Source organism: Orcinus orca, chromosome 12, assembly GCF_937001465.1.
Source record: "Orcinus orca chromosome 12, mOrcOrc1.1, whole genome shotgun sequence".
In the NCBI taxonomy this organism is placed as follows: domain Eukaryota; kingdom Metazoa; phylum Chordata; class Mammalia; order Artiodactyla; family Delphinidae; genus Orcinus; species Orcinus orca.
In genome coordinates, this window is record NC_064570.1 from 74,439,119 (window position 1) to 74,462,564 (window position 23,446).

General features: G+C 43.8%; 1 protein-coding gene across 1 annotated transcript in view; it reads right to left on the reverse strand.

Annotated features, from left to right (window-relative positions):
* The window catches only part of SH3BGRL2 (SH3 domain binding glutamate rich protein like 2), a 92,746-nt gene that overhangs the window by 39,470 nt on the left and 29,830 nt on the right, over positions 1-23,446 (reverse strand). The window contains exons 4-5 of the mRNA XM_049695271.1: positions 11,705-11,760; positions 9,989-10,499 (exon numbers count right to left, since the gene is read on the reverse strand). Coding sequence (XP_049551228.1) covers positions 9,989-10,499; positions 11,705-11,760 — 567 coding nt within the window. The remainder of the gene's footprint in view (positions 1-9,988; positions 10,500-11,704; positions 11,761-23,446) is intronic.

A 23,446-nucleotide genomic window follows, 5' to 3' on the forward strand; every position in this document is an offset into this window, starting at 1 on the left:
ACAAGTACCACACACAAAGTCAGAAGACAGGGGCTTGAATCTGGTTTCATGGAGCTGAATGATCCTGGGCATGTTACTTAACAACTCTGTGCCTCAATATTCTCATCTGTAAAATGGGTATAATAGACTGCAGTCTGCAGGATGATTGTAAGGATTAAATTACCTGCAGAAAAAATCCTCCCACATTGCTGGCCACAGGTAAACACTCATTGTTCACCTGACTTTTCAATGTCCAAGGCTCGGCACAGTGGGCAGGCTTATCCTCGAATCTACCTATTCCAGTGCTTTTCTCCCTCTCCTGTCTCGACCACCTTTTTCCACAAAGCCCCTTATCTCTTTTACCACCACCCCTGCCCATCTGCCAGATTTGAAAGAACCCTGCCTACGTTTCACAACAACAAACAAGGTTCGGTGTTCAGTTTCACAGTCAGGATAATCACTGTCTTTTCCGGGAAGTATCACTCATTTTCATTAACCACAGAAATCCTGCCCTTTCTCTGCTGCCACCTCCTCACCCCATATTCGAGGTGAGATGTTTGCAGAGGATATAATCCATCAATTCAACCCACTTCTCATATTTCTCTTCCCTCTTACAGATTGAAAATATTCTACATTCAGTTACATGAATTTGAAAGACAGAGTGCAACTACAGAGTCTAAGACAGGGCTGGCAAGTATGTGGATAAGCCCTGGTCTTCCCTCCTCCGGGGCCAGAGCAGACATCAACAATCAATCACACTGTGTGGGGGGCTTCCCTGGTGGCGCAGTGGTTAAGAATCCACCTGCCAGTGCAGGGGACACGGGTTCACGCCCTGGTCCGGGAAGATCCCACATGGCACGGAGCAGCTAAGCCCACGCACCACAACTACTGAGCCTGTGCTCTAGAGCCCGCGAGCCACAACTACTGAAGCCTGCGCGCCTAGAGCCCATGCTCCACAACAAGAGAAGCCACTGCAATGAGAAGCCCGCTCACTGCAGTGAAGAGCAGCCCCCGCTCGCCGCAACTAGAGAAAGCCTGCACGCAGCAATGAAGACCCAATGCAGTCATAAACAACAACAAACAAACAAACAAAAAAACCGCACTGGGTGTTTTCCAGCTGATCCCAGACAAGGCTCCAAAACCCCTCTCCCAGCTCTGCAGGCAGCCACCATTCATCAGACAGGGCTGCCATTTGGGATGAAATCTACTTGCCAAGTTTAGGAAGGCTTACATCAGATGAGGACTCTGCAATCATGGACTGTGTACAGCAAAGGAAGAGTGCCCATTTGCATCATAGTAAGCACTTTGTAGGCTGTGGATAAATATGGTTTAGTGACTGTGCACAGCATGCTGTGTCCCTATAAAGTGTTCAAAAATTACAGAAGAACTCTAAGTGGTTTGTTGGGGAACGGCCTCAAATTGTCATGTTCTTATTCAAATTTTCAGTTGAAAACTCTTTACACTTGAATTTACTAAAAATTCTCCAAAAATTATATCAGCATGCATCCTTGGTAAGCATTATGTACTGTATGCAATACTTTGATGATTAAAGATCTTGCACAGTTCAGGGTTATAATTTTTTTTCATGTTTTTATTACTGCTATTACTACTGCTGCTGCTGTTAATAACGATATAATAGAACTAACAGATAAAATGCACCGCGTGCTTTCTATGTACCTGGCACTGTATGTGGAATACTTCAGGCCTTCGATGCTCACAGCGATCCTACACAGAAGGTACCACTGCTGTCCCACTTTTACAAATGAAGGGGCTGAGGCTCCTTGCCTAAGGTCGTGTCACTCACCAATGGCAGACTAGGATTTGGACCAAGCCCCGCCTTAACCATGAGGCTACACTAATGTAGCCAACGTGCTGCACTGGGTGACATCTCGTCAATGGTACATAATCCAAAGATGAGGCAGAAGTAGGTGCATGGGTTGAATGTAAACTGACTCCAGAATTAAATAAATCAGTAGGTATTCAATCCAAAGACCTACTTTGGCTAGTATGTAGTTTATCATAAAATGACAGTGTAACCCAAACCTCCTGTCAATTGGGGATCCAGGCTTATGGAAATGGCCAATTTCCAGTCAAAGGAACTATCCTGATGAGCATGATTACTAAAGAAGAGAACCTGGAAGCTTCAATCCACACAGGAACGTCATGAATGGAGACCATGCTCCCACTCCTTGCGCAACCCACAGAAGGAAAACTAACTCAAAAGCTATGTTGGCTGTGTTGCTTTGGGTTTTTTTGTTTTGCTTTGTTTTATTTTGTTTTGTTTTCACTTGAACTTATTTGAAATCGGATGGTGGTCATAAACTGATTTAAGTCAGATATTATAATCACAAACTCTTTTCCCAACTTAAGTTGCATACAGGTGGTGTATTTTTTTATTTACCTTTTTTTATATTGAAGTATAATTGATTTACAATGTTGTGTTAGTTTCAGGTGTACAGCAAAGTGATTCAGATATACATATATCTATATCTATTCTTTTGCAGATTCTTTTCCCTTATAGGTTATTACAAGACATTGAGTACAGTTCCCTGCACTGTACAGTAGGTCCTTGTTGGTTGTTTTGTTTTTAATATCGGATTGGTGTGTAGCAATAGCTGCTGACTTTAACTACATATATTTGCATTTACCAAATGCCACTGAACTGACCTGTCCAGCAAGTCACCTCTTACTCTTAGCCCTCCACTCCCAAGCCACTAGAGCCAAGGTGACAAAAAGCCATTTCCAGATCTGGGCTATCCATCACCAGTAGGAAATGGAAAATGCATCCTGACGTAGTAGAACTCTCTGCCCGCAGTCACAGCCAGTGTTTCCTTTCCGGCTTTGGGAGCTCTGAGGTAATATTGGCAGGGAGCACACAAAGGTGCCACAAGAAGGCAGACACACCCTGATGCACACCACTCCACTCTCAGGGGTCAGTTCCAGGAAACCCCCTTTCGGGTTTTGCCAGTTACGGAGCCAACCCAAAGGAGTCAGGTCCCCTCAGAAATACCAATCAAACTGTTCCAGAGTCTCCCAGGGGCCATACCAGCCTAAAAGTCCCTGGGATTGTAGGTCGGGGCCCCCTCTGCCAGCATCTAGCTCAGCTTTCAGTCCTACAGCAGAGTTGTCATGAGTCCAGAAGGGAAACATTCCATTAAGTACTTTTCCTCAGTCCATTAGCATTTGGGAACAAAACAATCAAACATAAAAGAAGTAACAACTCTAACCTTAAATTACCACAGCCCAGTTCCCGGGGGACTAGCCTGTGCTGGCAGATAAACTCAGATAAGCCTTTTCAGAGGACAGAGGGAAACCACTGCTTTAAACTAGATGCTCAGTTGCAGCTGGTGTCCATTTCCAACCTCTGACTCCCCTGTCCCACTCTCCCAGCCACACCAACTGCCAATCAAAACTCTGGCAACGGTAAGTACTGATCCTATTGGTCTAAAAAAACACCAAACAGAAGGTTTCAGCGACTTGTTGTTAAGCTACAACAAGAAAGAGGGCCCAAAAAGAGAATTGTACATGATCAGGAGTAGAGGATTTCCCTCACATGTTAAAAAGCACTGGCCATTTCTGAGAAAAAATAACTTTTCACTACATTTCTCACCTGGAAAGCTAAGCTCCTTTTCGGCAAAATGGATAAACAGAGTAATATAAAATTGATCACAGAAAAATAGTGAATACAGGAATGTGATTTAAATGAGAACTTAAGTTTCTAAAGAACTCTGCAGCTAAACTAACACCCCTGAAAGCAGTCCCTACTGAAAACCTGATGAAACCTAAAAGGGTCTCCTTCTGAGTTTAGAGTTTGGAAGGCAAATTTTAAAAAGATTAACCGTTGGCAGCTAAACTAATAATTTCTTGATCCAGTTTTTTTCAAATCTGCATTTCAAAATTTCATATATAATGATCGCTAAGCCATACTAACTCTTATGTTAAAAATGAAACATTCACTAAGAATCTAGAACTTTTCTATTCTGTCACCCATTTCTAACTTTACTGAAAAAAAAAACCAATTCATTTCAGAACTTTTTACAAATTAAACATGAAAAACCTGAAGAAGAAATATTCTTTAGAGTTAGTATCTCACACTGCTGCCTGTAGAATTGTTGGGTTTTTCACAATAGCTGTTTTCTGCTTTTGATCAAAAAATTGAAAAATACAGAAATAAACAAAGCTCAATTAGGCTTACACTCCTGCGATGTGGAAACCACCTCATACTTTTATAAATAGATGTCAAAATTTAGTTTCCTCAAATCAAATGAAACATTTATTTAAAATGTCCTAATGCACATGGATTTTAAAAAGTCCCTAATTTCGTAAAGGAGTCCATGTCCTTGATTATATTTACAAGTTTAAAGTATCACAGAATGGAAAAAATATCAAATTTGGGAAATATTAAGATGAACTAGAAAAAGTGAGGTCAGGTCTTCGCTTGGGATATCGATAAATCTCCCCTTCTAGCAATGGACCTTAGTATACATTGACTATAATTCCATACCCATATCTGACTTTAAGATTCAGGAAATTCGCCCATAGTCTTTCCAATTAAAGGGGGGAAATGCCATCAATTAGTCCTTCTATTTCAACTGTCAACTTGCATGCTGTTATGGGAAATGAACTGTGTCCCCCTAAAAGATGCTGATGTCCTAACCCCCAGTACCTGTGACTGTGACCTTATCTGGAAATAGAATCTTTGCAAATGATCAAGTTAAGATTAGGCCAATAGGGTAGGCTGAAGTTCAATATAAAAAGGGGAAATGTAGACACAGAGGACACACACACACACACAAGGGGAATGCCATGTGTACATAAAGACAGATATCAGGGTCATAATCTACACGCCAAGGGGGAGTGCCAAAGATTACCAGCAAACTCTCAAAAGTTAGGAGAGAGGCACAGAACACAGTCTCCCTCACAGCCCTCAGAAGGAACCAAGCCTGCCAAACCCTGATCTCGCCTTCTAGCTTCCAGAACTGTGAGACCAATTTCTGTTGTTTAAGCCCCACAGTTCTCGGTACTGTGTTAATGGCAGCCCTAGAAAACCAATACACAAGCCTTCCCAGCCTGACGTTCCCTTACAACTTGGTCCTTGCACTCCCAACTTATTCCTGCCTCTCCTAATTATTTCTTATAATGCTCCTGCCACTTCCCTAAACTCCCTCCCTCCCCTCCTCTGCCAATGCCCTTCGGCGCTGTTTCTTGTCAGGGGTACCACTGGCATTTTGCATCGGGCAGCTCTTACAGGGGACTGTCCAGCACACTGCAGGATGTGGAACACCCCTGGTACTTTCATTCCGCCAAGGGCCCATAGTGGAGAAATTTTGCTCTAGAAGCTTTGGAGCCACCTGCCTGCCAGACTTTGACTCAGGGTCCCACCATCTACTGTGTATCACCTCAATCAGGTCCGTTAACTTCAGTCTCTCCATCTGTAAAATGGGAATAAACCTTGCCATGTGACTCAGGACTGAGTTAAAGATCGTAGCAAGCCCAGGCTTACCCTCACTAGCTTTTTTTTGCATTAGAATCACTGGGGAATTGATGCTCACTCTGTCTTATATGGTCACACCCTGACTTTAACCACGTCGGAGCTCCTTTCAGAAGCTCCCTTATACCAACGAAGCTTCACAATGCATTTTGATCATTATCACGGGTCTGACCATTGCACGGTTACAGCAGTCATACGTCACACAAAGCAAAGCATGGGCACGCCTTTCTACAGGTAAAAACGAGCGTGACAACTCTGAGCACAGTTTCTACATGTTTCCCCTCCACTCCCACACCCACCTGAAAACACAGTTGCAGCCGTGGACAAAGGCCCATGTCTTCCAACTCTGCTTCCAACTCTGCTTTCTTTGTACCTCTTCCTCCCGGTGATGGTCCCCTCCAACATCCAGGGATATACTACTTCTGTCTAGCTCATTTCCCCTTGTCCCATGGAAACATCCCCCGAGCCAGCATCAGCCCTTCATTCTCCTTGATGAAATGGTTTGCAACCCAAGTCTTTGGGCTGTGGAGTGTCCGCACTGATTTACGCCATGAAGGCAGAGTGTGTGCCTGTTCTGCTGACCATCATACACCTGACAGCACCTGATAGAGAGCCTGGTACTTCACAGGTTTTCAATGATTGATGCGAGCATGAGTCAATCAAGGCATGAATGAATGTAGGGCTGAATGAACGTACAAAGGGATACATTCAGTAGTCAGGAGACCTGGCCTCCACTTAACCCTCAGCTCTGCATTGACTGCCATTAACGACCTCAGGGGAAGTCATTTAATCTCTAGGCCCAAATTTCCTCCTCTGTGAAATGAGGTGGTTGGACTTCACTAGAAAATCTCTTTCGGTATTCTTCCAGCTCTCACAACTGAGCCCAAGAACTTTTCACAAAGAGTGACAAACTTTACTTCCTTTTTGAGAAGTTTTAGTCAAGGCAAGCAGGATGGTAAAGATTCTCCTGAAATCACACACCAGGGGTCTCTCCCTGTCAGACAGCACCTTGTTCCCTGGGGACAAAAGGCTCCAGACAGCACGCCAGCTGCAGATCCTGAAAACACCTCTGAGATGTGGAGTACTCTGGAGTTTGTTAGCACCGGCTGCTTTCAAGGACTCAGAGTCTACTCCGTACTCAAAAGGTCCACAGGGACCCCAGGTGCCTGTCCCCTCCCACCTAAGGTTCCTCCCTTTCCAGCCTGAACAAGATGGGCTCAGGCACTCTCTCCCGGGCTCCAAATCCAACTCAATCCCTCTCTCTGCCATCTGCCTGAGGCTCCCACATGCATATTTTATGATTTCTGGCACATTTCCTCCTTATCTGACATCCTGCAATGCATCCCTCCACCGCCTATATAATTTCTATCTCTGGTAAAGAATGTTCCTGAAAGAGGCATGTGTCCTTGGGTTGTACTTTATTACTGGTGGTTTCACCTTTCCTATCTTATCTCCCCACCTGATCCCTACCTGAATTCCTGGAGGACAGAAACCACACCCTCTGCTCTCCTCCAATTCCCACAAGACCAAGGACAGGGCTAGGCAAGGAGCAGACCCTTAGAAAATGCTTGTTGAGCAAATAAAATAATGAATGAATGAAATGATCGACTGATTTCAATGTTTTTACATTAAAAAGTCATATCAATACATTTCCTGGATAAAGTTACCAAGACCTCCCCTTCTGGGTACACAACCAGAATAAATTAGATTTTAAAACGGCACTCCTATGACTACACTATTTTCTTAGGACTGAAATAAAGTGCCCTCCTCTATGATATGAATGACAGCAGCATGATTAGTTGCATAAGAAATCTGATTTTCAAGTAGCCGTAGCATAATAATGTGGCATTGCTTTTATTTCCTATAAAAGCTGATTTTACTTGGAGCTGGGGAAGAGAAAAGGGCAATCACCCCTTCTGTTAATTATTCTAACTACCACTGTTAGGTGTTGAAGCTGGAGAGTTCAGGCAAATCAGAACAAGATATGAGAGTTTTCCCCAGATAGATTGTTTAAATCTATTGTTGACTGGGGCAGAGCATCTTTTTTGGAAATTCCTGGGACTTACTTGGCCACGTCTACTTCTAGTCACATTCCTTCCTTGTGGTTGAATCCACTCCAGCTAAAACCAAACTGACTTGGGAATCACATTATTCATTCTCCCGTGCACTTGCTGGTCATGGTTGGTCACCGAATGAAACAGAGCCAATGGTCAATGCAACACCGCTGGAGGGAAAACACAGCTGTGCCCTCACAGCTCAATACAGCATAATACCATAAGCCCTAGTGAGCCTCTTCTGCTCAACAGCTGACCTAAACAACTTCATTATCTCTTAGAAATCACCATTCTTGCATAGAAGCATAAACTTACCCTCACCCAAAGTACTGATGTTCCCTAATTACAGAAAAACTCTGTACTGATATAGGAGATAAATTTACAATTGGAGGGACTCAATGACTGAGGGTTGTCTGAGACCCAAAAAGATCAGGTACTTTAAAATACATAATTAGCATTTATGGGCTGTACATATGGTATGTGATAACAGAGTATGTCTTCCAGCTGAAACCGTATCTTGTCGGAACACAGACTACCGGGTGTGTTAGTGAGGGGACCTGAGCCATCCCAGTAAAACACCAGAGGAAAAGAATAAATTCACTTTGATACTAACATGTATATTGTCAATGGGAAAGAAGTCATTATAAGGATTGATCCACATTTACCCAACTAATTAATTCAAAGCACTTTAAAGCTAGAGTGCAATGCTGAGTTATTCATCACAACCCTTCATTCTATGGACAAGAAACTCCAGCAGAGGTGAGGTACTTCAACCAACCTCACACCACTCGTCAGAGCCTTCCTCAAAACTGGGGTCTCTCAGGTCTAGCTTCATGTGCAAAACACCCAACATTAAATTTAAAAGTTAAAAAGGCACATCGCAGGCAGGCAATAAATATTTGTTAATGGAATTGAGGAAACAGAGATGTGGGGTTCCAGAACTCTCTTGATATACGACCTTCTTACAGGATAAGCCAAGTCATTACTGTAAGTTTGATTTGTCCAACATCGCTAGCGTAGGCTTCTTAATACATAAAGCATCCCTTTTTCAATCAATAAAATGCTATTGCAACAATTATTGGAGCACGCAAGTTGATGGTGAAACCAAAAGCTTTGTAGCACTCTTAGGAAGAAGTGAATTGGAAAAAAATCTATCCATGAAACAGTATGGGTTTCCAAACACATGAAGTGCAGCTTCAGTGCAGACATCTATAAAAGGCAGGTATGACCAAGCAGCCCCAAATAACAAGAAACACCAAAACTATCAGGAATGTGGGGGACCAGGGCATGCCTGCATACAAAGATAAGTTGGAATTTCCCATCTATTGTAACTAATGCAAAAGGGGGCCTTTTTTTCTATTGTGGGGTAATTCCTTTTTAAATAAAAAACCTCAGTGTTGTGTTGCAAACAACATTTTCTTCCTTCCATCTCACCTGCTTCAGAAACAAATTTGGGGAAAACATGGTTGAGTTGCTGGGCCTGCAACCAACTGGCCAGACCAAATTTTAAGCTATCAGCATTGCACTTTCTGATGTATTTGAATCTGTATCTCACCAAAGAGCCTCTTAAATCTAGAGTTTTACTCTTAGCTAAGGTAACCAAATCTTAATAATCTAATCGTGTAGAACATATTGCTACCTGTCTTATTCAGTGGGCTATCAAGTATATTACTGAATTTTTCCCTAAAGTCTGATATCTAGCTATGTAACTTCTTCCTAAAAAAAAATTCAAGAATATCGACCAAACAAAACAGCTTAAAATAATGAAAGAGACCACAATTTATATATCCCCAAGATGAAACTGAGCACAGCATTACTGGAGAAGAGAAACCAAACGCACCACATTTTACATATAGATGTAAAAATATTTATAGTACCCGAGGCCAAAAAAAAAAAGGACAAAACAAAAACCCCTGGCACGACAGGACAAACCTGGTTTACTGTTCTCTCTGCGCAGGTATAAAACTGAAGAAACGTGCTTGGTGGCGGGGCACAGAGGGTGGAGAGCAAGTTCTACTTAAACTTGTTCCATTCAGGAGCTAGGTTAGCAAACCAAGCAGCCTGACAAGCTCCCGTACAACACAGAACCGGGCTGAGTGTCCCAAATCGGCAAGAACTGACACCAAGGGAAGCGGGACCCCCGAAGCTCTCGGACCACCCATCCCCAAATCCCCGAGCCACTCAACTGGAGCTGGGGGCTTCCCGCCGACTCCATTTTCCTGTCTCCGTCTCAGGCCGTGCAGGGTGGGCACGTGGGTGAGTCCGGGGTCCCCCACCAACCTTGGCTCCCCGCCCTATTCATTGTCCGAGGATGATGGATCACCTGCCGGGCGCCGGCTCCCGCCGCCGGACGCGCAGCGCGCCGAGACGCACCGGGGCGGGCGCCGCGCGCCTCCCGCAGGATCGGCGCCCTGCTGCCCCTACCACGCAGACCCGGCCCACGGCCGGTCCCCTACGTGCTCACCGCCACGAAGCCCGAGGAGGAGGCGATGAACACGCGGATGACCATCCTCTCGCCGCGCCGGGACTGACCGTCGGCCCCCCGGAGGCTCCGGGCTGGCGCGGACGCAAAGGCAGAACTCGGCTGAGAGCCTCCGCCACCGCCACCGCCACCGCCGGGCACAGCGCTCCGGTCTGGGAAGATCGCAGGGATCCGGAACCCTCCCGCCCGGTCTGCAGATAAAAGCTGAGAGCTTCCCAACCGCCGGCCAAGGTAGAGAGGGGGGGGGCAGAGGGGAGGGGAGGGAGCCGGCTGCGGGGCGTGATGGGAGTTGTAGTCTCCGCAGCTCCCTGGGATGGCGGTGGACTGAGCTCTTACCAACCGCCTCCTTGCTGCGCGTCGATGCCGGTCGCGCGCAGGTGGCTGGAAGGCCACCCGAGGCCGGGAAGAAGCTATGACGGGGGTGGCGAGGATCCTGGCGAGACGAAGGGGCAAAAAGAAAACTAGGCAAGAAGAGCTTGGTTCAAAGTCCGAGCTGGGGTTTCAGTGTTGTGGTTTACTGGTGTGGAGCATCCCCTCCCAGAAACGTCCACAGACTTAGTGGTGACGCGGAGACCCATCGTCTCCGGGTCTCCTGCCCGCCCAGCAAGCCCCAGCGACTCGCGGCCGGCGGGGTGGGGCGGGCCGGGCGCTCGGGGAAGTGGGGACGGTAAGGGCGGTGGGGACGCGCGCTCCTCTCTTTTCCCAGCGGCTCTGGAGGTGCGGAAAGGTGATTCTTTGCGGGGTAAATGAGAGGTTTTCTTTTTCGGTAGACGCTGAACATTAGAAACCCAGGTGAGAGCACAGCCGATATTTTATTTTTCTAGCAAAACTGTAATTGTAGCAGAAAAAATAAATACCAAGCGAAATTAGAATCGTACTATCAGCATCGGGAATCAGGACCCCGCCCGCCCCACCCCCTCCCCTACACAATGGCTTCGCCTCTGTGCACCTGATATTTACAGTTGAGCCAAATCTGTGGCTTTTTCAGACCTGCTGCACATTCCAGCGCAGTCTCCCAGGAGGATGCTGTTAAAATAAAAAGCTTCTATGTAGTTGCTAAGAGTTTAGGAATAGTTCTTCAGCAAGTGTTTTCTGTTTCACGAAAGCGCAAGCCTCTCGCAGCTCCGTGAAAATGAACCCGTTTTCCCTGCAGTACTGTATTTACTTTCTTCCTTGCAGCAGGGGAGTTTTAGCAGAGTTCTGGGAGCAATGTTAATTAATAGTTCTAGAAACAAAGAAATTAGATGAAGAGGTCTCCGGCTCTTTGGTAAAATTCTTGCACAAACACTAATCGTTTTGGAGCATTTGTTTTTTAGAGCGATTTTGAATATTTCAAGTGTATAACCGTCCCTATTTATCAGAAGTCATGTCTGTAGTATTCCATTTTTTATTTAGTACGGTGACAGAAGATACAATGCTAATGGGACTTTATTTCTTCTTACTATTCAACAATTTTAACTATAAATTTTGCTGGCTGTAGATAATCTCTCTCTGCAGATTTAGTTTAATTTGGCCACCATAAACGCGGAAATGAATGTTTATTACTTTTACAATAATTTTCTTAAAGGTAGATACCGTATTTCCTATATAAATGCAACTTTATAAAAGTCTCAATTTCTTTGGTTTGGAATTATTCAGCTTTGAGGATATGGTTAAACTCAACAAATGAGAACTCAGAGCCTGTGCTCTAACCGGTACCAGAGTGGGTGAAAAGCTGAATAAGTCATTTCCTCAGTCAGCAGAGCACCTGTTGTCTGCAAAACAAAAAGTCAGGTACAGAAATAGTGACAGAATGAGATACACTGTACCAGTAGAGTGTTGTATGGATATAAAGGAAAGCGAGGGAAAGGGTGGCCTTCTAGAAGAGACTTTAAAGGTGAGTAGAATTTCTGCTGGCAGATAGAAGGGATGCAGGATCGAAAATGCAGGGTCTATAGGAACAGCAAGGGGTCCATTTTGCTTCAGGAAGGAAAATCAGGGTCCTAACAGGGGGCAATGCTGAAAATACAGCTTTGGTTGAATGCAGCAAGAGGCTCTCACCGGGTTGTCTGCCTAACTCCCTGCCTTTTTCTGGAATCTCTTCCTCAGCTTTGATCCAAGAGCTTGTAGGGGTGGTTTCCCAACACGCCCCTGGTTCATAGAGCAAGACCCAGAGCCCTGGCCACAGCTGATAGGTTGAGGGGTGAGCGTCTGAGCCAAGCAAGGCCAGGCAACATCTCTTCCCTAAGGATTTAAAATTAGGACTAGGGCTTCCCTGGTGGCACAGTGGTTGAGTATCTGCCTGCCAATGCAGGGGACAGGGGTTCAAGCCCTGGTCTGGGAAGATCCCACATGCCGCGGAGCAACTGGGCCCGTGCGCCACAACTACTGAGCCTGCGCGTCTGGAGCCTGTGCTCCGCAACAAGAGAGGCCACGACAGTGAAAGGCCTCCGCACCGCGATGAAGAGTGGCCCCCGCTCGCCGCAAATAGAGAAAGCCCTCGCACAGAAACGAAGACCCAACACAGCCAAAAATAAATAAATAAATAAATTTTTGAAAAAAAAAAAAATAAAATAAAATTAGGACTGAGAGAGAGAGAGAACGCTTGAACTTCATCTTGTGACCTGGAAGCTCAGTGCTTTCAGAAGCCCTGTTCCAACGTGAGAACCAGAGAAGCTGAGGAAGGTAGTCAACAGGAAGAGAACAACAAAGCAGGGGCGTGGAGGGCGATGGAGATGTTTCAGAGAATCCTCATAATGCTTTAGCCCAGGGGCCCTAAAACTCTGGCCTGTGTGTCAAATCCAGTTGGTTGTCTGTTTTGTAAATAAAGTTTTATTAGAACACAATAGTTTTCCTATTGTCTCTGGCAGAATGCCAGAAACCATATGGCCTGCAAAGCCTAGTACATTTACTCTGTAGCCCTTTTACAGAAGAAGTTTGCCAGTCCCTGTTTATGGCTCAGTTTGTTCCTGTATCCCTGCTCTGGAGGCCTGTGTCATAGTCCTGTAGTCAAATCATAAATTCCTCATCTTAACCTAAGTCACCCCAAATAGGTTTCTGTTTTGTGCAACCCAAAGTGCCTTAAGAAGGTTGTACTTAATTTGTAAGCATTCTGAGGAAGAAAAGGATATGATCAGAACTATACTTTGAAGAATTCCCCGGTGCTGCAGTGGTTAAGAATCCACCTGCCAATGCAGGGGACACCGGTTCGAGCCCTGGTCCGGGAAGATCCCACATGCCGCGGAGCAACTAAGCCTGTGCGCCACAACTACTGAGCCTGTGCTCTAGAGCCTGTGAGCCACAGCTACTGAAGCCCTCATGCCACAATTACTGAAGCCCGCGCACCTAGAGCCTGTGCTTGGCAACAAGAGAATCCACCACAATGAGAGGCCCGCGTACCGCCAGGAAGACCCAACACAGCCACAAAAAAAAACTATTTTAAACAAATTTGTTAAAACCAAGTCTTTAAAAAAAAAAAAAAGAACTGTACTTTGAGAAGATTACTCTGGTCATAGTTAGCTCTGTTTTTTGGACCCTCAGTGAAGAGGTTTATCCTTAAAGCTTGTATTCAGGACAAAGTGTTAGCAGTGCAGGAACCCACAGTAGCCAGTATAGAGTTGGGACCCAGAGAGTGACAGAGAGTAGAAAGCAATCTGGAACATAAGCTAAGAGTCCAAGATCACCACCAGGGTATCATAGCACAGAGAGGATTCCGTGCTGATCTGACAAGTCAAGTCTGCAGATAGAGCAGGTGGCTGAAACTTAAGACAGAACTCAGAAAATGGAGTAGGTCATTAGGCATCATGGAGGCTGCTCCTGCATTGCCTAGAAATCGATCCCTTTGACAAGTCGTGATAGAACATCTGGCGAGAGTGGGTTTTTTCCTTAGTGTTATTGACATGTAATTGATATATAACATTGTGTAAATTTAAGGTGTATAACGTCTCTTTTCCTGGCAGCTACACAATCCCGCCCAGAATATCTATGTAAAGCGCAGATAGTAAATCCTCTCCCTATAGGGGTCAGGCAGGTGACATAAATGAGAGAGGTGGGGTAGGTCCAAGTGCACATGTCTTCACCGAGAGGACTGTAGCAAACTGGACAACACTGCTCAAAAATACAGATTTTTGTCTAAAATATTCTCATCTTTCAATATTGACTCGCAAGTCCCATACAGCCCTAGGGTTCTCCAGGTTTCTCCCTCCAACGTAAATAAAGCTCTGAGCCTGGTGTTTGGCTCCAGTAAAGCCACAAGAAGCACCGGGTGTTATTATAATAATGGTTTGTTATCATTGCTGACCTTTATGAGAGCATTTCCCGCAGGAGGGCAGAGGCAGAAGCCACATCGCAGCGATAGCTAATGAGGCAGTAGAGGGAACGATCTAGTCTTTTCTAATTGGAAGTTGAGGAGTAATAAGAGAATGAACAAGGACAGAAGCTTGCAGGGGAGTCAGGGAACAGAAACATTCTTCTTTCAGGTTTATCTACAGATTAAATGAAGAGCTCTTTGAAACAGTCTGGAGTCCCCCAATTGTCCAGATTTTATTTTTAGAGTGGCATTGAATCTGATTGATAATTCTGTTTTGTCGGGGGTGCCTGTCCTTAACAGCACTTAATCCAAGACTGTCTAGCTCCCCAAGGATTTCACTTAAAAAAAACCCCACACATTTATTTATTTATTTTGGCTGTGCCGGATCTTTAGTTGTGGCATGCATGCGGGATCTAGTTCCCTGACCAGGGATTGAACCTGCGTCCCCTGCATTGGGAGTGCGGAGCTTACCCACTGGACCACCAGGGAAGTCCCAGGAATTTCACTTTTTTTTTTTTTTTTTTTAGGTGTAACAACTAGTATTTATTCAATTACACTGCTTATAATCAGTTTTATACATTTATAATGAAAACATAACATTTAAAGCATTTCAGTGTTGGAAACAAAACCCCCAGGAATTTCACTTTTTAAAGAATGTCAGTCACCACACCAGGGATGTGTGTAACACCACACCAGGGATGCGTGTAACATCCCTGCCCTACTCCAGGCAGTAGCTCCCCTGAAAGCTCAATGAGCACATTTGGCTGTTAGTAGGCAACAGATTTGTGGGAGTGGAGGTTATAAGCCAAAGGGCAGGAGTAGGGCAGGGATAGGTCAGAGTGGTTAAGGAACGGGCCTCTGAGTCAGACCTGGATTGATGTCCCAGCTCTATGAGCTTCCTTAGGCAGTTTAGGTAACTTTCCAATACCTCCCCTTCCGAGTTGTTGTTGGGGGCTTAGTGGAGAAGATGTAAGTAAAGTGCTATTCACACAGTGCCTGGGACACAGTTGGGACTCACAAAGTATTAGCTGTTACGAATCACGCAAAGTAAATCAAGGAATGGCCTTCATTTGCATAAAGCATATAAATCCTGTAAATATTTCTGTCTCATGTCTGTGATTTGAACTTGCTAAATAACAGGGATCTGGTTCTTATGAGCCTCTTGTCCAGTGCCATGTCCTGTTAAAGTACTTAAAATCTTTTTGATGTTAATGAAGTTTAGAGACCATACTTAAGAGAAAAGGAGTATTAGTGAAATGAAGCAGCAATAAAGGCAAGTAAGGCGGCTTGAATTTTGTAAGAAAATTCATTCGCTGCTTTTATGTGGCTTCATCGGGCCATTCTGTCCATTCTTAATGAAATAAAATCTTAATTGACAGAACCGTACTAAGCAATCCCTGAACTGGATGGAACTTTCAGCCGTCATGTTTAAGAACTGGAGGCAAATCGTAAAGCAAGGAATTAGGCTTGAAACCAACATTCAGGACATATTCTTTTTTTTTTTTTTTTAAATTGAAGTATAGTTGATTTGCAATGTTGTATTAGTTTCAGGTGTACAGCACAGTGATTCAGATATACGTGTGTGTGTGTGTGTGTGTGTGTGTGTGTGTATATATATACATATATATATGTATATTCTTTTTCAGATTTTCTTCCCTTATAGGTTACTACAAAATGTTGAGTAGATTTCCCTGTGCTATACAGTAGGTTATCTATTTTACATACAGTAGTGTGTATATGTTAATCCCAAACTCCTAATTTGTCCATCCCCCACCCCCTTTCCCCTTCGGTAACCATAAGTTTGTTTTCTATGCCTGTGAGTCTCTTTCTGTTTTGTAAATAAGTTCATTTGTATCTTTTGTATCTTTTTTTTTTTTTTAGATTCCACATATAAGTGATATCATGATATGATATTTGTCTTTCTCTTTCTGGCTTACTTCACTTAGTATGATAATCTCTGGGTCCATCCATGTTGCTGCAAATGGCATTATTTCATTCTTTTTTATGGCTGAGTAATATTCCATTGTATGTATATATACCACATCTTCTTTATCCATTTATCTGTTGATGGGCACTTGGGTTGCTTCCATGTCTTGGCTATTGTAGATAGTGTTGCAGTGAACATTGGGGTGCATATATCTTTTTGAATTATAGTTTTCTCCAGATATATGCTCAGGAGTGGGATTGCTGGGTCATATGGTAGTTCTATTTTTAATCTTTTAAGGAACCTCCACACTGTTCTCCATAGTGGCTGTACCAATTCACATTCCCACCAACAGTGTAGGAAGGTTCCTTTTTCTCCGCACCAGGACATATTCTTGAATCAGTTCACATTCAATCCAATCCCTATCCTCTCTGACAGGAGAAAACACTTTCATTTCCCCAATACCTTATTCCCACTAGAATCTGAAAAAAGTTAGGAGGAGAGAGGTGAATGCACAAGCCATCTTGGAGCACTATATATATATATTGGAACTGTAACAAGGAAGCTTCGAGGTCTGCTGGTAACCACAGGAAGAGCTAAAAACCTTGCATGCAGTTAATTTCTTGCAGCTGTAGTCATTCAGTGTGTGTCACGTGCTATGCTAGATGCTGAGGACTCAGCACTGAATCAAACATAGTCCCTACTGTTGATCTCGGAGAGACAGCCGTCAGCGGTCCTGAAGAGAGATCTTAGTTCCTTGCCCAGGAGCTGAACCTGGGTAGCCTGGATGAAAACCGGGAATCCTAGCCACTAAACCATCAGGGGTTAGAGGCTAGAAGCAAGGTTCCCCTAGCTCTTACCCCCATTGAAAGCAAGAATGTTTCAAGGAGGCAAAAACTGTAAAAACAGGTACAAAGTTTATTATTAGAGACACAGCACATTGTATGGGAGAGCATACAGAAAAGCAGTTTATTTATTTAAGTTTATCTAAATCAGAAGCTAGGCATCCTCTCTAAGGAGGAGCCCAGTAAAGTGGTGATTTGAATCACTTACATAGGACAGTCCTTCTGAGTCTTTGTTTACCTTTGGCCAATTATCTTGTTTCTTTTTTCACACCTGACGAGTCCTAGGACCCTCCTTCCCTAAGATGGGTGAGCAACTTTTTGCCAAGATGGATCCCACCGCAGAGGCCTGTGGGTGCATGTCCACACTTATTATGGGGCAGTGCCCCCTCCCTTTTTAACCCCCAAGGAACCTTCCTGCGCATGTGCAGACAGGGAAGTGTTCCTTGGCCTCAGGAGTGGTCATCTTATCTCTTTACTTCAGCAGAGCTCAGCTTCTGCCACCAGCTTTGTCCTTGGAGTGTCTGGGTGAGAACAAAGCTTCAATTTTACTCTGCTTGACAAACACCAGCTGTCTGGCCCAGGGGCCCATCTATCTATTACCTCTCCCTCATGGAGATTGTGGCTTCTCAGGAAGACGAAAACTCAACAAGAGTATGCTAGGTGCTTGAAGGAAAGGACTATTTTTATTGTTTTATTTTGTTTTTTAATCTTGTAGGACTCTCCTAATCAATTTTTTTGCAGATACATATATATATACACACACACGTGTGTGTGTGTGTGTGTGTGTGTACACATCTCCCCCTGCCCCCTCCAAGATTACATTCCAGATCAAGAGATGACGTCACCATAACAAGATAAAGGTTAAAAGTTGATATTGTTTAAATAGTTCTCGGCAAATTAGATGAACTCCCAATACTCTACAATATTTTGATTATTAGTTCAGTACTTTATAAATGAATGCCATATTATAATAAACAAAAATTTACATTTAGGTTGTTGAATTTCGAAATTATTTTGATTCCTCATGAATACATTGCTAATGAGTTTTCAGTTCATTGTAATTTCTCATTATGCTAGGCATAAAGCCATTTAGAATAATTGCAACAGAGCAAGTATAAGAAAAAGTTTATATATAGCTTCAATTAGAGTAGATGGAAAAGTCAGGTTAAGCAAATATAAAACGATGTTGTTGTAGCAGTTATTACTTTTTATTACTGCTTTTCCTATGATTTTGAAGGGCCTACTCAATGGAAATGATGAACATTTGCTTTTAGTACTTCTAAATACCTTGAGCTATAATGGTTTTGAAAAAAACAATGAGCTCTTCACCTTTAAATTTCTCCACTCTTTCCTAAAAAGTAAAATCAAAGGGCGACAAAAAATATAGAGCCCTTTATTAGGTTACCACTTCTTTTCCTCAGTTTTGCATCCATCTCTAGCCAGTTTATTCAGAGCAACTTAAATTGCAGCCATCGCTCTACGTTGGTCTCCACTGCAATGAGAGCTGTGGGGTTTAAATAGCATCTTTTTAGAGGGAAGGCATTTTTGCATTAAGTGGAATCCCTTTTAACACCAAGGTCAGGGAATGAGACTTCTCTGTGAATGCACTCACTGTACTGGGAAGCTATGATCTGGCCCAGGTATCACTAAGTTTATGACAAAATGAAGGACTTAATAATGAAGCTCTAGTCCTTCTAGTGTTAATTGCTTTCTGGTTATAAACCAGACATATCTGAAAAACCCATTAAATTCTTCTTGCCCTGAAAACAATGTAGTGGGAATGCCTTATTTTACTTGAACCACAATTTACATTTCCCAGAACATGTAGCTTTTTATTTTTTTAAAGATTTTATTGGAGTATAGTTGATTTACAATGTTGTGTTAGTTTCAGATGTACAGCAGAATGATTCAGTTATACATATATTCGTTCTTTTTCAGATTCTTTTCCATTATAGGTTATTACAAGACATTGAGTACAGTTCCCTGTGCTATACAGTAGGCCCTGTTGGTTATCTATTTTATATATTGTGGTGTGTGTATGTTCATCCCAAGTTCCTGATTTATCCCCCTTCCACATTTCCCCTTTGGTGACCATAAGTTTGTTTTCAGTATCTGTGAGTCTGTTTCTGTTTTGTAGATAAGTTCACTTGTATCATTTTTTAAAATTAGATTCCACATATAAGTGAATCATATGATATTTGTCTTTGTCTGACTTACTTCACATAGTATGATAATCTCTAGGTCCATCCATGTTGCTGCAAAAGGCATTATTCCATTCTTTTTTATGGCTGAGTAATATTGCATTGTATATATGTACTTCATCTTCTTTATCCATTCTTCTGTCGATGGACATTTAGGTTGCTTCCATGTCCTGGCTATTGTAAATAGTGCTGCAGTGAACATTGGGGTGCCTGTATCTTTTCTAATTTTGGTTTTCTCTGGATATATGCCCAGGAGTGGGATTGCTGGATCATATGATGAACGTGTAGCTTTTAAAATCTTTTTTTTAAATTATTTATTTGATTTATTTATTTTTAATTTTTGGCTGAGTTGGGTCTTCGTTGCTGCACGCGGGCTTTCTCTAGTTGCGGTGAGCGGGGGCTACTCTTTGTTGTGGTGCGTGGGCTTCTCATTGTCGTGGCTTCTCTTGTTGAGGAGCACAGGCTCTAGGTGTGTGGGCTTCAGTAGTTGTGGCACGTGGGCTCAGTAGTTGTGGCTCGCGGGCTCTAGAGCTCAGGCTCCATAGTTGTGGCGCATGGGCTTAGTTGCTCCGCGGCATGTGGGATCTTCCCAGGCCAGGGCTCGAACCCGTGTCCCTTGCATTGGCAGGCAGATTCTTAACCACTGTGCCACCAGGAAAGCCCCGAACGTGTAGCTTTTTAAAAGCCAATCTGTTCAGTTCGGTTTATTTGTTGAGCACCTGCTCTCTATTAGCAACTTATCAAACTTCCTCTCTTAAGCAATGTGCATTTCTTTAAATGTTTAATAATTATTAAGAAATCATCTCTCAGGACCATAAAATTATGAATATGTCTTTGTAGTTCCTGAGATGCATAAACTGGATAGCTGTTCAGTAGAGGGGATATTATACGATTTTAATTCCATACCGCTGATATATATCAAATTCCTACTAGGTACCAGGCACTCTACTAGATGCTGGGTATATGAAGATTCATAAAAGAGTGTGTGCATTAGAGGTGGAATAAAACAGTTTTAGCACAAACTGAAGTCCTGGATAGAAGCACAAAGGCCAGTGAGTGGGTGGTTATGTGCGAACAGTGCAGAGACATGGAGTATGGGTCCTTGGAAAGGAATCTCTGTAGTATGATCTAAAGTTTACTTGCAATATGTATCATGTCTGTTCCGGTTTTAGTAGAATAAGTAATATTTTGGTACTTAAAAATCTCATCAGTGTCTATTTTCCTACAGTTTGCTACATTTTGCCTTTGTTCCTCAATCAAGCGTAACAACTGTGTATGTGGAGTCAAGGTTGAGGGTGGGAGGTGCTGAAGCAGACAGAATTCAGTGGTACTGAATAGCAGCCTATCAGCCCAAAACAGAAACAGGCTTCTTGTGTCCAAAATCCACTTCTGTTCCCATAACAGTTGACATACATGCAGCTGTAGGTTTGGCTAAATCTAACAAACTTGTCGCAGCAATCGGGACATTTGATGTGAAATATTACATAACAAGAAGAGGATAGGGAGGTGAATCCAGGTTTATCACCCCAATTCAGCAACGTCCTCAAAGCCCAGGACGCTTTCCACTTTCCAGTGCGCCATCCTCAGCATAGTGATGTTCTTCCTTGGGCTCGTTGCCTCATGGTTGCAAAGTGGCTGCCTCAGCCACAAGGATGGCATTGTCATACTATCATCCCAAGTAGGAAGAAAGAAGAGGGCAGTCAGAAAATATGCTTTCCTCTTATCACAGAGGAAAAGCTTTCCCAGAAGCCCCCCAGTGGGTTTCTCCCTAAACCTCTTTGATCAGAACTGGGTCACATGGCCAAGGGAGGCTGGGAAAGTACATATCAGGAAGGAGAGTGCCAGAGGCAAGATGGGTTTAGGTCTTTATCCCCAAGGATTTTGGGGTGGAGGGTGGGCCTATAGCCAACCCAAACTACTGGGGTTCTGCCAGGAAGGAAGACAGGGTGAGTGGCAAAAAACAGTAACTGTCATTTGCTCGGTGTGACCTTGGGTAAGTTAATTAGCATCCTTGCCTCAGTTTCCACAGCAGGAAAACTGAGATAATTATGAAATCCAATTCCTAGGCTTGGGGTAAGAATTAAACGGCATAGCCCGTGCTAAGTGCTTGAATAAGGGCCTGGTACATGGTAAGCATGTGTGAATAATAGCTACTAATAAAAAGAGCCACTGTATTTCCCAAAGTTCTTGATTTGCAACCCACCTCAGACCCTTTGGAGAGCACCATGTGCAGAAGACACACAAGTGGAAAACATGGTTTCCAACCCTGAGAGGAGAGCTTTTTCCACCAGACGTACGTCTGTAACCTAGTTTAGACACGTTGTGCTCTTTTCCTGCAGTATCTCCCATTCCTCTCCTCTCTTCCCATTCTTTTCTTGCTTCTCTTCCTTACTTGCTCTCACGTCTACTCGTCTCTCTTCTTTGCCCACACGTGCTCCTTTTCTCTCTCATGAGCCCCTTCCCTTCCCTTCAGGCCAGGAAATCATCATTGCTTTGCCACTGCTCCTGACTCCAAGGCTGAAAAGGATGTTGACCGTCACACAGGGCTCCAGATTCCTATGAGACAGTTATCCTCCAAAGACTAATAAGTGATCTATTCAGAGCTCGGTTAATTTGTTCTGCGTGTGCTGAAGCTTAAGTAATTCACAAGCCAGGCGACAGGCATGCACCTAGCATGCGTGGATTAGATGATAAACACACGTCATTGCATTAGTTTCTTTTTGCCATATTACTCTCAAAGGTCAGAATAAAATTGTTGTAGGGAAAGGCAAAAAACTCTTAATTTAACCAAAATGGTTTATCCACCTTTTTTTTTTAATGAATAGGGCAGAAGTAGGACAGATAACTTAAGAAATGAACTTTGAAAGAATATATTTTCAAAAGAATTACCCAGCAAGAAAGAAAGAACATTTGTTTATCTCAAAAAAAAAAAAAAGGCAGAACCTGGCTCCTGTGAGACTGATGAATGGAACACAGCAGAAAAAGAAAAGGAGAGAATGTGTGTGTTAAGAGTTTTGGAGGGCTTCCCTGGTGGCGCAGTGGTTGAGAGTCCGCCTGCCGATGCAGGGGACGCGGGTTCGTGCCCCGGTCCGGGAAGATCCCACATGCCGCGGAGCGGCTGGGCCCGTGATCCATGGCCTCCGAGCCTGTGCGTCCGGAGCCTGTGCTCCGCAACGGGAGAGGCCACAACAGTGAGAGGCCCGCGTACCGCAAAAAAAAAAAAAAAAGAGTTTTGGAGATGAGCACGGAAAAAAGTCAGCCTAAAGAAAACTCACGTACTAATAGTTAAAGCTCTTCTGAGAAATCTGAAACATTAAATTTGAAATGGAAGTTCCAGCTTCAGTGTGCAGTAAAATCTTTCTTCAACCAAATGGTATGTCTTTGGAATATTAGTAAAATCTTGTGTTTGGTTTTTCTTTCTTTTTTTAATTGCCTTTAAGTTAGCACAAGAGGGAAACGATTCCCATTTGTACCTACTAGAGAAGGGAAGGGAATAAACCAGACGTTAAAACCAAGCTGTGTTAAAGCTAAACCCTCCCCTTGTTCATTACACGTCAGCTCTCCATCTAAACAGGAAAAAGCCCAGGGTGCCTGGGGCTGGATCTGAGGGAAAACGGCTGAGCTCGGCTCCTCGTTATCCTCATCTCCACCAAAGGGAAGTGGGTTGATGTAATGACTCTGTTGGGAATCAACCGCACCTGGGTTCCCAGCCTCCGCCCCATTGGAAAACCTTAGCAGACGTCAGGACCTCAAGTGCCTACGAGGACCAGAAGGGCATGAACAAAGGCAAAAAGAGCCACCAATAAGATAATACGAGCAAAACCGCTTGTTTTGAGACTAAATAGCAACAAAAGTGTAGGACTGCTGAATCAAGGATGCAGTAACAAAAAAGAATGGGGAAGGTACTTAAGAACCAAATGGATTCTCAGGATATGTTGTTAATATCATTAGGGAGGAAGAAAACAAGGCACAGAGCAGTAAATACAGAGTGCTTTCTTTAGTGTAAAAAGGGAGAGGAAATCACATGTACAGTTAAAAAGTATCAAACCGGGCTTCCCTGGTGGCGCAGTGGTTGAGAGTCCGCCTGCCAATGCAGGGGACGCGGGTTCGTGCCCCGGTCTGGGAAGATCCCACGTGCCGCGGAGCAGCTGGGCCCGGGAGCCATGGCCGCTGAGCTTGTGC